Source organism: Danio rerio, chromosome 5, assembly GCF_052040795.2.
Source record: "Danio rerio strain M-AB ecotype USA chromosome 5, GRCz13ab, whole genome shotgun sequence".
In the NCBI taxonomy this organism is placed as follows: Eukaryota; Metazoa; Chordata; class Actinopteri; order Cypriniformes; family Danionidae; genus Danio; species Danio rerio.
In genome coordinates this window covers 26,676,731-26,691,538 of record NC_141025.1, presented here as the reverse complement: position 1 = coordinate 26,691,538, position 14,808 = coordinate 26,676,731, and the positions used below count along the sequence as shown (strand labels likewise).

Genomic DNA, 14,808 nt, shown 5'->3' with positions numbered 1-14,808 from the left:
TTAAGTTGGGCAACACAGTAGCTCAGTGGTTAGCACTGTTGCTTCACAGCAAAAAGGTCGTTGGTTCAAGTCCCGGCTGGCTTAGTTGGCATTTCGTGTGGAGTTTGCATGTACTTTCCATGTTGGTGTGGGTTTCCTACAGGTGCTCCGGTTTACCACACAGTTATTAGTTAAGTTCGTTACCATTCAGAAATATCGCCTACATGTGTGCTGCTGTGTTCGTCATATGTTTAAAATCCTGCAGATTCCCGGCAGGGTTAATGGTTGGAATCGAAAGGGAAAGAGACCTGCTGCACTGCTATCCACTGTGTCTGCATTCAGCCCTGGGATTCAGGAGGAGAGAAGTCCTCCTCATTTATAGTGTTTATATAAACATGATTATCTTTATAATGATAGAACAAATTGTAGTTTGTGTATATGAAATTTTGAATAGCAAATGTAGCAGGGAATTAGTTTACTTACTGTTTATTTCTTTGCATTTTAACTTTGTAAACTATAAAATCTTGGTTCTCCTCGCGGTTTGTGCCAGCTGACAGTTGTTTGCTTACCTTATTTTCCCCTGCTCTACCGTCCACGCCCATCTCGGAGCATTTAAAATAAAATTCGGAGGTAGACTTGAACCAAAAGAGGGGGGTTTCATTTCCCTATAAGAACATCTTCTACTTTGGAGTCACTTCAGAGGTCGCTGAAAACACACTTATTTTCTTTATCTTTTCATCATGTGTTGTGAGTTTATGTATTTTGGCTTCTTGCATGTTTGCATGTATTATGTGTTTTTATGTACAGCAGTTTGGTACCCATTGTGGTTGGTTAAAAGCGCTCTAGAAATAAATTAAGTTGAGTAAGTTTATGTACATTTGTCAATACATTTTTTTTTCTGAAAGTTTTGTTAATGTAATTTGTTGAAAAATTTGTATTTGCAGTTAGTAAACTGAAAAAAATAAGTAAAAAAATACTATCACTCCTTGTACATTTCACAAATTATTACAAAGAAACATAAAGTAACACTTAATTAAACATTATATCTTGAAAAGTAATCTTGAAGTTATAATAAAAATTGTCCCTCCCAGCTCAGAGTCGGAGTCTAAATCTGAGTCTGAATCTGCTTCTGAATCTGAGTCAAAGAACAGTCCGGCAGTGGGAGTTTTGGGTTCTCTGACTCCAGAGGAGCTGGAAAATTTAAAAGAAGCTGTGGAGGAAAGAAAAAAGCTCATCACACAACTAAAAGGAAAACCCTGGCCCATGAGAAGGAAACTAGTGGTCCTCAGGTACGTCTTGCTGATACACATGTGTATACCTGCCTTATAGACATGCCACCAGGGCTGCATTTGTGTTGTGGCATTTTTAGCAAGTGTAAATATGTTCTTTGCCTAAGTTACAAAAGAAAGTAAATTCGACCCTGGATGACACACAAAAATGGAAATTCTGTCATAATTTACTCATTTACCTCACTTGTTCTAAACCTGCAGGGTTCCAGTGAGTTAAATTCCAAATGTTTCAATTTTAAATTTGACTTTCCATTTATCAAAATGTCATTTTTGTTGCATGCTTTTATTGCATTATATAATGTTTGCTGTATAGCATATTTTAGGTGGAACAAAATAGAAGATATAGCAAATATAATCAGCAAGTATAGAAAATGGAAAATATAGCAAACTTTTGCTATAGTTTGTTTAAACAATTAATATAGCTGACTACTGTTACAGTAAAGGCAAATCAATAGAGTTAAAGGGCTTAGGCAATTTAACTAACATGCAGTCTTTATCATTGTGTCCCAATCTGATGCGATGTAAAAACTTTCTTATAGTAGGCCATGAAAATTCAGCTTTCTAGTCCTTGAAATTCAGGGAGAATTCAGGAATATTTGACATTTGGCTTGAGTTTTGTAGTTTAAAGAACATAAATATATTTGGAAGAATAATGGTTAGCCAATGACTAACATATAGTTTTCCAGCATTCTTCAAAATATCTTCTTTCATGTTCAGTTAAAGATTGTGAAGGTGTTATAAGTAGTAATTATTAGTTTTTTGTCTGTCTCAGGGAGTCGCAGGAGTTTGTGGAGAAATATGAAGGTGCTTTGGGGAAAGGCAAAGGCAGGAAACTTTATGCCTACAAGGTCATGATGATGAAGGTGAGGAGTATGAATCCGAGTATGAATTGGTCTGACAGCTTCAGAGGGATCATTATTTATCTTTTTGTACTCTAAGAAATGGATGAAGTTTCAGCGTGATTTTGAGAACTTCAAGACTGCCTGCATCCCGTGGGAGATGAAGATAAAAGAAATCGAAAGTATGACAATTCTCAGTTTTAGCTTCCTTCTTTTTCTTTCTGTGTTATTTTTTTAAACTCTACGTTAACATTTTTGAAAATCTTCTTTTAGGCCATTTTGGCTCTTCGGTGGCTTCATACTTCATATTCTTGAGGTGGATGTATGGCATCAATATGATTTTGTTTGGACTGACATTTGGGCTGGTCATGGTTCCAGAGGTGAGAAATATATCAGATTCTGCAAAGGTTTAAATTACATAATATATGAATAGCAATTCATGGGTTAACTCCAGATTACATTTGTGATCTGATGAGTTTTTCTACACCTACTCACTGTCTTCGTTCTGCATGTGGACTCTATCAACGCTGTGCTGTAGATAAATGGGAGGTAGGGTTTTTTCTTACTGTGCACCTAAATTATGGAATACATTAGCCATAATCATCAGGAATGCCGTTTCTTTAAATTGTTTTAAGAAGCTTCTTAAGACACATCTTTTTAGCAAAGCATTTAATTTGTGATCATCACTGTCACTTTTATGCAGTTTGTAGCATGTTGTTAATTTATTTTTTTATTGTTTTATTATTTTGGTGTTTATCTACTTCTGTCTTGTCACTGGGATCTTAGGCAAGCTTGTAATTCTCTGCATTTTTCTTTGTTATTGTGTCTCTTGTAGCGCTTGGAGTTTAGGAAAAGTGCATCATAAATAAAAATTCTTCTTCTTCTTCTTCTTATTATTATTATTAATAATAACAACAACAACAACAACTACTACTACTACAATATTAAAAAAAATAATAATAATAATAGTAATTTACACCACTTTATTTATTTCCATATGCATAATACAACCAAACTTTCTTGGATGTCTTTATTTTTTTTTTTTTATTTGCTGTCTAGGCTCTTATGGGAAAACCATATGGCAGTTTACCAAGGAAAACAGTGCCCAGAGAGGAAGAGGCCAGTGCTATGAATTTTGCAGTCTTATGGGATTTTGGGGTAAAGAAATCGATTATATATTATGATACAATTCAAACTGTAAAAATGGTATATTACTATAAAGTTAGCAAGGATTGATTAAATTGATCAAATGTTACATGAAAAACGGTTACAAATGAATAAAAATAAATAAATCCTATCCTTTTGAAAGTTAAATTAATCAAAGAATCCAGACAAATACAAATATTACAGTTACTCAAAAAATACTGAATTTTAACATTGATAATAACAATATTTATCTGTTATTTGAGGATTTTTATAAAAATGTATTATTTTTGAATTAAAAAATGTAGCCATAAAAGCATAAGAGACTTTATTAAAATGACAAAATCATGCAGATTATAGATACTACACATAATAAATAAAACAGTAGATCTTGGATCATACTCTAAGTCTGTTTTTTTTATTTTTTTTTTTTTTTATAGGGCTATGCTAAGTACTCTGTCCTCTTCTATGGCTACTATAACAGCCAGCGGGCCATTGGGTGGCTGAAGTTTCGCATGCCACTGTCCTACTTCCTGGTTGGAGTGGGCACAGTGGCCTACAGCTACATGGTGGTGATCAGGACGTGAGTGAGGACAGTCTGCTCTATGTTTAACCTTCATTGTAAATGTATCTGTTAATTAACAGTTGTATGGGTATATTTGAACATTAAGCATGTAAAGCTTGTGTTTTTTTGGTGTATTTACACTATTGGATTGGTTTATGGAACCTTGATGTCTGGTCCATCAACTTTTGGTGCTTTTGGTACTTTTTATGCAACCTAATTAAAATAATATATTGTCTAGGTCAGGTATGTAAATTACAGTACAAAACTATGATAATGAATTGCCACTACTTTTTTCTGTTGTTTTATGGATTCAGTGTTTCTACTTTTCATGTCCAGATATGTCCATAAGCATACTTTTTACCTCTTAGTACATGAATGTAAAAGCAAATTCTTGCCCAACAGCATGGCTCGCAACGCAAATGAAGAAGGTGGCGGAGATGATACCAGCTTTAATTTCAGCTGGAAGACATTCACAAGCTGGGATTACCTTATTGGAAACCCTGAGACAGCAGACAACAAGTTTGCTTCTATCACCACCAGCTTTAAGGTCTGGTTTTCTTAATTTTCTTCATGCTTTCTAGAGGTCCATTCGGCGAATAATGAACAAGTCTTATTATTTGAAATAAAGCTCTAAAAAATATATACAATCAAAAAAGCACTGGCAGAAATAGCTCTATTGGAAATATGTGCCCAGGAGTACATTTTTGAGAACTGACAAATATTTTACCCTGGACCACTTTTTCTTGCAGTTTTTGTTTTCAGAAGTCCAATAGAGGGCGCCATGTACATTTTTGACAGTCTCAAAAATGTTACTGGTGCATGTTTTTTATATGTGCCATTTCTCGTAAATCCACCAGAGGCCACTGTATATATTTCTGCACATATTAACATCCTTCTCAATCATAACTGACCAGAACACTCCTTCCCTAAACCCAAGAGTTTTCTGGGTTTTTGGGTTTCTTTTTTCCTGGTTTCTGGAACAATCCATCTGATCTGCACTTTTCCGCCTCCCAAGTCGAGCACCATTCGCAATGAGCTACTGAGCAAACCAGTCACATCAGAAAAGGTGTCCATATGGAGGTAAGCAGTCACTGCCCTTTGGTGTTTGTTTTTTTACATAAAATACTGGTATATGTTACCGCAAGCACATATTTCTTGGTTCCCATGAATGTACACCATGGCACATTTTCCCATTGAGCCTGTGTTGATAATACAAGAACTGAGGCAGCCACTTTAATTTCGCCTCTCTTGGCTTCATAATAAATTCAGCAATTTAACAGGAGGCTATTGTGGAGGAGCAAGAGAGCAGAAAAGATGACAACATCCACCTGACAAGATTCCTCAGAGTGCTGGCCAACTTCCTGGTGCTCTGCTGTCTGGCAGGGAGCGGGTACTTGATCTACTTTGTAGTACGCAGGTCTCAGAAGTTTGCACTGGAGGGCCTGGAGAACTACGGCTGGTGGGAGAGGAATGAGGTGAGACCCATGAAGCAGAGCACGATGGTAATCCTCTGCTTCAACGGCAAAGAAATAACTAGTGCATTAACCCTCAGGTCAACATGGTGATGTCTCTGTTGGGAATGTTCTGCCCGATGCTGTTCGATGTGATCAGCACTTTGGAGAACTATCACCCACGCATTGCCCTCCAGTGGCAGCTGGGACGCATCTTTGCTCTTTTTTTGGGGAACCTGTACACATTTATCATCGCCCTCATGGATGCCATCCAACTAAAGGTACACCTTCATTTAACAAAGCACTCACAGTCTCATCTTCAGTCTGTCTTTTGTACAGAATACTAGATCCTACAGAATCTGTGTTAAATGAATCATCTTCTTATGAGGGTGATTTATCCTCCTAACTGTCAATTTTCAAGAGGGCAGAAGAGGAGATTGTGAAGAAGAATATGACAATCTGGCAGGCCAACTTGTACAATGGGACTGTGCCAGACAACTCGACTGCTCCTCCGCTCACTGTGCACCCTGCTGATGTTCCCAGAGGGCCTTGCTGGGAGACCATGGTGGGACAGGTACTTGAGAAGAGTGCTTCAGTTCAGTTCAGATTTAATTGTATTGCTCTTTTCAAAAACTTGAACACAATATGTCCCGAAGCAGCTTTGAAAAGTACCAAATAACAAGCAACAAAGCAAAACTTGGCAAGGCATAACTCAAAGAGATGTTGGTGAATTTTAAAATATTTTGATTTTTTGTGACTAATTCATGTTACTTTCTATGATCTCTATGTTCATCCTCCAGTGGTTTGGGGGCGTGCCTCTCTAAAAAACGTATATGTTTTTTCATACAAATAAAATTGTATGATTTTGTGCAAATTAGCCACTTTTCTGATATGTGCGTAAAGTAGTTACATTTCCTCATGTGAATCCTGCTGGAAATTGAGACTCATCAGACCAGATGATATTTTTTACAGTCTTTTTCCTGTCCATTTTTTGAGAGCTTAAGAGAATTATTGTCCTATTTTGCTGTTTTTATCTGACAGGATGTCACCACTGTGCTCTTCTCTGCTGCTGTAGCTCATCTGCTTCAAGGTTTTATGTGTTGTATGTTAACAGACGATGATTACTAGCTTTGAAAACGTTGTAGATGGTTGTACAGTATGAATCCCACCAGTTTCTGAAATACTCAGATCAGTCTGTTTGACCCCAGCAAACCCACCAAGTCACTCAGATAGCCCTTCTTCCACATTCTGATGCCCGGTTTAAACCTCAGCGGATCGCGTTGACTTTTACACAAGTTTTTTCTCCATTTCTTGGGTCCAAATAAACTGAAAATGAGCGCTTTTAACTTCTCTCCCATTCTCCCGCTGACCTGCAGGCACCCACACTAGTGAATGCTGCTCTCTCATTTGCTGTAGGTGATCGCGGATGTTATTTTCAGTCAAAACTGATTTCACACAGCCTGATTTGAATCGCCAACAGCTCCAGATATTACGCTGGCTATATATCTCACGGGTGTCGACGACTCATCTGTGATTCTCTCATATCACGTCCTTGATAGATCATACTGTGAATGAGCCTGTATTTTCAGGCATTTGTCGGCAATTTCTCAAAACCTGTTGGCAAGTCAAAATCAGGGCTAAAATCATGCAGTCTGAACTCGGCATTAGGAGTGAAAACAATTATGACTTAAAACTGAGGATTAAAGATTTCTAAGGGCACAACTGATAGACACTTCGGGCCCCCATGAACCTTTGTGCAGGGAAGTTGTTTGGTGTCGCAAATTGTGTTTCATTCAGAAATGATTATCCCTTTGCAAAAATCCATTAGAAGCTGTCACTCTGAAGGGTAAACCTTTAGGTTGGCCATGGGACCTTACTGCACATCTAGTGTCACTGAATGTAATTGCAAAAATAATGTCTGAACAAAGAGGTTTCAGAAACTCTCCCCAAAATTGAACAGCAAATTGTTTTTGTTTAGCAAAATCATGCTATTTTAAAAATAAATTAGTGATTGTGTTTATATTCACAAATTTAGGGACATTCAAATCTAATTTAAAGCATTTTTAAACTGATCAAGCGTTGAGTCTACATTTTACCAAATAATACAAGTTTGAAAACAGGCAAAAATAAAATTTTAAAATTAAAACAAATAAAAACCTTTGACCCTCCAATTGTTCCAAACCTGTTTGAGTTTTCTTCATCTGTTGAACACAAAAGAAGATAACCAGTTTTCAAAACTGCCTTTGACTTTCATAGTATTTTTTGTTCATGTGATGTAAAAAAAGCATTCTAACAATCTTCAAAATATCTTCTTTTGTGTTTAACAACAGAATAAAAAAATTCACAAGGTTTTGATGGTGAGTAAATGGTGAGTACCTTTTAATTTTTGGGTGAACTATCCATTTACATTAACATCTCTTATTTCTACAGGAGTTTGTTCGTCTTATCATTTCTGACACAATGACGACTTACATCACTCTGCTGATTGGGGATTTTATGCGTGCCGTACTGGTGCGATTCCTGAACAACTGCTGGTGCTGGGATCTGGAGTATGGCTTTGTGAGTGAGTGTCCACCACACATAGCAACATATGCATCACGACTTCCATAATTACATTTGCTTTCTTCATTAGCCATCCTACTCAGAGTTTGATGTTAGTGGGAATGTTCTGGGGCTGATCTTTAACCAGGGAATGATCTGGTAAGAATTATCTCCATATTATGTTGCATTTGCTTTCTCCTTTTTCAGAAATGAAAACCAGCATATAATCAAATCTTTGTTAATCTGTGTGTTTGTTTCAGGATGGGTGCATTCTACGCTCCATGTCTTCCAGCACTAAATCTTCTTCGTCTTCACGTGTCTATGTACCTGCAGTGTTGGGCAGTGATGTGCTGTAATGTGCCTCAGGAACGCGTCTTCAAAGCTTCAGGCTCCAATAACTTCTACATGGCCATGCTGCTGGTCATTCTTTTTCTCTCTACATTACCAGCCATATACACCATTGTCTCCATTCCTCCCTCCTTCGACTGCGGGCCCTTCAGGTTCTGAAATCAATTAGTTTATATGCATTAGGAAAGTAGTGTTTGACATATTGGTCATTTCAAACATGTCAATTATTTTAAAGTATGGAGTAACAGAGGTGATGAAAAAGAAGTTGAGGGATGTTTCCAATTCCAAGTTTTGCAATCGGTAAATCTTAACACTAGGGTGCAGTAGAGGGCAAGTGTTAGAGGTTCTCACATCCTTATTTCTGCTCATAATTGTTAGTTATTTTATATAATAAATATTATTATATAACTATTACATATATATAACTATTAACTATTGTTTTTTATATTAATTATTATTATATAGTTTTTAAAATTATTTTATGATTTACAAATACATGTGTAGCATGGAGAACAGGAAAAAATATTTAAATATAAAGAAAGAAATAATTATAATGGGTATGTTACATATTTGTCGCGTTAACTCATGCTTTATATGTATGTATATATATATATATATATATATATATATATATATATATATATATATATATATATATATATATATATATATATATATTTAAGGTTAGATAGATTGAAGATAGATTTTATAGACTTGCATGATTGTTGGTTTTCATGCTAGTTATAAACAGCAGCAGAAGTGAACATTTTTGACGTTGATCTATGCTCTTCTGAGAAGTGTTTTTTTTTTTTGTTTTAAGTAATTTTAGGTTTTAGTAATAGTTTGAAATGAGTTATTACAAAAGAGAAAGATTTTCATTTTAAATGATCTTTTTTCGGGTGTCATGGTGGCTCAGTGGTTAGCGCCGTTGTCTCATAGCAAGAAAGTTGCTGGTTCCTAGCTGGCTCAGTTTGCATTTCTGTGTGAAGTTTGCACGTTCTCCCCATGTTTGCATGGGTTTCCTCCGGGTGCCCCGAATTCCCACCTAGCCCAAAGACGTGCTATATGTGTGCATGTGAGTGTTTCCCAGTGCTGGGTAGCAGCTGGAAGAGCATCCGCTGTTTAAAAAAGATGCTATAAGTTGGCGGTTCATTTCGTTTTGGTCACCCCACATTAATAAAGGGACTAAGCTGAAGGAGAATGGATGAATGATAGTTTTCCCCCTTGCTAAATTTAGGATTTTGTGCTTTGGATTTAGACTGGATTACAAAAAATTCCCTTTCATTTTAAGCTATTCAGTTTTCGCTCATTTAAAACACATAAAACCATCACTAAATCATTTAGTAGATTATATATATATATATATATATATATATATATATATATATATATATATATATATATATATATATATATATATATATATATATATATATTTCATTCCCTTAAATCTTTCAATTGATTTTTTGTTTACTTTTTTGGGGTAGGCTATGAAAATCAATGGCAAAATTAGATTTTTGTATTCAATTAATTAGCTAAAAGAAGAGGTTAATGTAATAATTATTTATTATTAGCGTTATTAGAAGTGCCTTAATAATAATAATAACAATAATAGTATAAAATGGTGTCCATTTACATAATTCAAATGGATTAGGGTTAGTTGTTCTTTAAAGGTTTTTTGGGCAAACTGATTTTGTATGTTCTTGCAGTGGGAAACCCCGCATGTTTGATGTGATCCAGGAGACTCTGGAGACAGATTTCCCTGCCTGGTTCAGTAAAGTGTTCAGTTATGCCTCAAACCCCGGTCTGGTGCTGCCGTTCCTTCTTCTTTTGGTGTAAGTGAAATAATTACACCCGTATACTTCTGTAAAAATGTGCCATTGAATATGTACTTTTTTCTCTCATTTTAGTCTCGCAATATATTACCTGCAGTCCACTTCGAAAACGTATAAAAGAGTAAACATGGAGCTGAAAAAGAAACTTCAAGCAGTAAGTTCAAACCTTAGATTTCAAACGGGAAAATATTAGAAGATGAACTTTTGTAAACGCACCACTAGGTGGAAGCACTAACATTAAGATGCAAATTCTGATCTCAAACACATTTTTTGTTGAACGATATTTATTATAATTTATTATCTAAATCAGGGGTGCCCAAACTTTTTATTATGAAGAGCCTGAAACCAAACTTGATTGAGGGTGGTGGGCCGAATTTAACTATAGTTCTCCTCTGTAATTTCCTAATTTATTAAATAACATTTAAAAATAACTTGAAAACGTTGCTTTATATTAACCAATACAGCACATTTTTTACATTATATAATGAACTTATTGCTGTAAAAACAAAAACAATCTAATTTATGACAGAATGGAGTTACACTATTTTGTCTTGGTTTGCCCACTGATGTCTTCTGCATAGTCCTCTATCAGTCGAGTGACATTATTTACATTTTTAAAAATAAATATATAAATACATAATTTAATTAAAACATTTTATTTCAGTTTGCTTTTATTGTAGTTAAGTAATAAAACAAACAAACATACAAAAAGAGGTTACGTCAAATTAGAAATGATGGTCTCTTTTAAAGGCGTTGGCCCCATCCCTCTCCATCCTTCTCACTCTGTTTTCAAATGGAATGGTGGGCCAAGTCAAAGGTTACAATGGGCCAACTTTGGCCCGTGGGCCCTACTTTGGGCCTCTCTGATCTAAATACAGATTTATGTAAGTGCTGGGAAAAAATCAATCATGATTAATCGCATCCAAAGTAAAAGTTTGTTTTGACATAACATATGTGTGTGTGTGCTGTGTTAATTCATTTTGTATAGATAAATACACATGCATGCATATATTTGAGAACTGTTTTATATTCAGATATAAAATATATGGAAATATGTATAGGATACAAGTTATATATCAATTTAAATATCTATGTAAAAATCTTTTGTATTGCTTTATTTATATGTATGTTTCTGTATCACACATACAGTTGAAGTCAGAATTATTAGCCTCCCTTTGAATTTTCTCTTTTAATTATTTCCCAATTGGGCATCATGGTGGCGCAGTGGGTAGCTCGATCGCCTCACAACAAGAAGGTCACTGGATCAGTTGCCATTTCTTTTTGGAGTTTGCATGTTCTCCCAGTGTTGGCGTGTTTTTTCTACTGGTGCTCCGGTTTCCGCCACATTCCAAGGACATACACTTATACCCATTATTAAGGGACTGAGCCGAAAAGAAAATGAATGAATGAATATTTCCCAAATGATGTTTAACAGAGCAAGGAAATTTTCACAGTATGTCTGATAATATTTTTTCTTCTGGAGAAGGTCTTATTTGTTTTATGTTGGCTAGAATAAAAGCAGTTTTAAATTTTTTTAAAAACCATTTTAAGGTCAAATATATTAGCCCCTTTAAGCAATAAATGCTTTGATCGGCTAGTAAGGCTACAGAACAAACCATTGTTTTACCCTAACCTGCCTAGTTAACCTAATAAACCTAGTATATTATTTACTGTAATCATGGCAAAGATAAAATAAATCAGTTATTTGAGATGAGTTATTAAAAGTATTAAGTTTAGAAATGTGTTGAAAAAAATCTTCTCTCCGTTAAACAGAAATTGGGGAAAAAATAAACAGGGGGGCTAATAATACAGGGGGGCTAATCATTCTGACTGCAACTGTAAATAGAAAACTAATACAAACTTACAAAAAACAGATAAGTATATAAATAAATAAATCTTTACCCCCACCCCCAAAAAGTTGGATACCCACCTCCATACATACACATAAATAAAGAAAAACAGAGATACTCTCAGTCTAAGCTACCACTATTTAATAGCTTTACACTCACAGGATACAAAGAGCTTTTATATCTGTTTATTCCACAGCAAGGTACTTTGAACCTTTTCCCCGAATGTAACAACTAATACTCTTTATGCAGAACATGTGATAAGTCCATATAGATTTGTTTAGCATGTTTTAATGTGTCATGTTGATAAATATGCTGTAGTGACATCTGTTCTGATACACCAATAATTTTCCAAGCAGTGTGAATCAAACTGACTACTTTGATTCTCAGCTGCACAGACAAGTTGCCAAACGTCTTATTAAGCTCTCAAAAACAGGCTGCTAAAATATGATCATACATTTTTGATCTACTCCATGAATTCTCAGACGTCGTAAGAAATACAGATGTTGCTAATGCTTAGTGCAGAGGTTGTTTACATGTGTATTCCATTTCAGTGAATTATCAAAGAAGACATCAAGATATTTATATGAAGTGACCTGTGTGATGGTTTGATTGTTGATGGTCACAGGCCTATGGAATCTAGTAAAATATTATGTACTGTCATCATGGCAAAAAAAAAAAAAATAAATCGGTTATTAAAACTATCATGTTTAAAAATATGTTGAAAAAATCTTCTCTCCGTTAAACAGAAATAAGGGAAAAATAAACAGGGGGACTTGTAATTCTGACCTCAAAATATTTAAAACACACACACACACACACACACACACAAAAACACACAAAAACACACACACACACACACACACACACACACACACACACACACACACACACACACACACACACACACACACACACACACACACACACACACACACACACACACACACATATTATGACAAAACAAACTAATTAATCTTGACCCAGCACTAATATATAAATAAATAAATTGCAGCGCTGAACTTTGATCTCTTTGCTACTGTTAAAAAAATCAACAGGTCATGTTTAGTCATATATCCAATTTTGTATTGACAGCAAAATGAGGAAAACAAGAAAAAGAACAAACTTGCAGCCTTAAAAGCAGCCAGTGACTTGGAGCAGGCAAGAAAAGCTGGAGAGCAACGCAGAAACAGCATCTCAGATTTGGGTGAGAGCACACAGGATGGGTCACAGCTCCCATCAGTCAATGCACTAGACAGCAGCTTGGAACCGATGCAGGGAAACTTTCCGTTAATGTTGAAGTGTCAATGTGCTTTGCTTAGACAACGGGCCACAGTCTTAAATCAACATGCCCCTGTTTCTTTATATAAGTTAAAGGTCTCTTTGTGTCTACTCTTTCTCAGGAGTGAATGAAGAGAATCCTGAATCTCACGTTTCCTCATCCCACACATCCAGACCCCCTGCGTCCCGTGGCCACACATCATCTGGACATCTTCCAGGTCACCCGCAGCAGCCACAGAAAAATTCGAAGAAGAGATAAAAATCACACATAGATTTCAGTGTGTTTGTCACAATCACAACATTTAGCACTTATTTACATGAGCATATGCCTGGCTGATGCTGTATTATGGTGTAAATCCTTCGGGCAAGCCTACAGCATGTCAAGCATTTGTCAGTGAAGCTCCAGATCTTCTTGGCTATGTAACCCTAGAATGATAAGTCTTATCTCTGTCACTGCGGAACAGAAATGACTGCTCTTGTTACACACAAGCCAAATGCAGGGTCAAGCTACGAGGCTCTTGATTTGTTCCTTAAATTGACTTAAGGTCTTTTATATATATATATATATATATATATATATATATATATATAAATAAAATTAAAAAAAAAAAAAAAAAAAAATATATATATATATATATATATATAAATATATACATATATATATATATATATATATATATATATATATATATATATATATATACATATAAATATATATATATATATATATATATATATATATATATATATATATATATATACACATATATATATATATATATGATTTTTTTTTAGTTTTAGATTTTCTTGACTGCTGTTTTATGTGCCAGGTGCAAGCAGACATTAAACTACAGCAGCTAAAGTGAGCATTTGTTCATTATTATCATTAAATAACTATTCGTCGTTTGAATCAGATATTTTAGTTTTCATTTTCATATTTTTGGCATATAGTTCAAATAAAATAATTATAAAACATATTTTAATATAAAGTACTTTTTATTCATATTACATTGTAAACATTTTGTCAGCCAGTTGTCAGAAGTGTTTTTAAAAAATAAGACCTCTGCAATTAACAACACACTGTATAACCTCAATCTACTTAAAAAAAAACTCATAAAAATAATAATGTAGGATGATCTTATCTTCTGAGCCTCAAGCTGTACATGCATTACATATAGATTAATGAAAGTGTAAAGCAATGTGTTCACTACTTTTGTACGTTTTGTCTTATTAGTGAAGTAAAATCACTGTTCATTGAGACAATCCCCTTTTCCTTTTGGATGATCTCAGAATAATGAGAATACTTCCATCGCAGACATGTAAGGCTCTGCCATCTTAGTTTCTGGCTGTTCATGTATTCTCTTATTGAGTGTGGGATTCAACGTGACTGTGTTCATTTTAATTCAGCTATTATTTTAATAAGCTAATAAACTGAACTAAATAATAACTAAAATATTATTACTTAATTTTAGAAAACAATGTATTACTTTACTCGTTACTTAGAAAAGTAATTTTATTACGTAACATGCGTTACTTGTTATGCATTACCCCCAACACTGGTTGTCAGATAACATTTTTGTTATTTTCAGGAAAACAAATTGTTGTATATATATATATGTATATATGTATGTATGTATGTATGTATGTATGTATGTATGTATGTAAAACAACTTATCAATTTAACCTTATT

At 34.7% G+C, this 14,808-nt stretch overlaps 1 protein-coding gene across 6 annotated transcripts in view; it reads left to right on the top strand.

Moving 5' to 3' along the window:
• tmc1 (transmembrane channel-like 1) overlaps positions 1-14,562 on the top strand; it is a 30,801-nt gene extending 16,239 nt beyond the window's left edge. For 3 of the 6 annotated variants that reach the window (NM_001441499.2, NM_001441497.2, NM_001312681.3), the window contains 18 exon segments: positions 1,071-1,268; positions 2,041-2,131; positions 2,208-2,289; positions 2,381-2,487; positions 3,167-3,265; positions 3,691-3,833; positions 4,218-4,362; positions 5,096-5,290; positions 5,368-5,547; positions 5,688-5,840; positions 7,697-7,825; positions 7,899-7,966; positions 8,068-8,307; positions 9,865-9,990; positions 10,066-10,144; positions 12,933-13,044; positions 13,241-13,680; positions 13,903-14,562. In NM_001441499.2, coding sequence (NP_001428428.1) covers positions 1,071-1,268; positions 2,041-2,131; positions 2,208-2,289; positions 2,381-2,487; positions 3,167-3,265; positions 3,691-3,833; positions 4,218-4,362; positions 5,096-5,290; positions 5,368-5,547; positions 5,688-5,840; positions 7,697-7,825; positions 7,899-7,966; positions 8,068-8,307; positions 9,865-9,990; positions 10,066-10,144; positions 12,933-13,044; positions 13,241-13,377 — 2,284 coding nt within the window. In that variant the 3' untranslated portion in view covers positions 13,378-13,680; positions 13,903-14,562. 6 annotated transcript variants of the gene reach the window in all.
• The last annotated feature ends 246 nt before the right edge of the window (positions 14,563-14,808 follow it).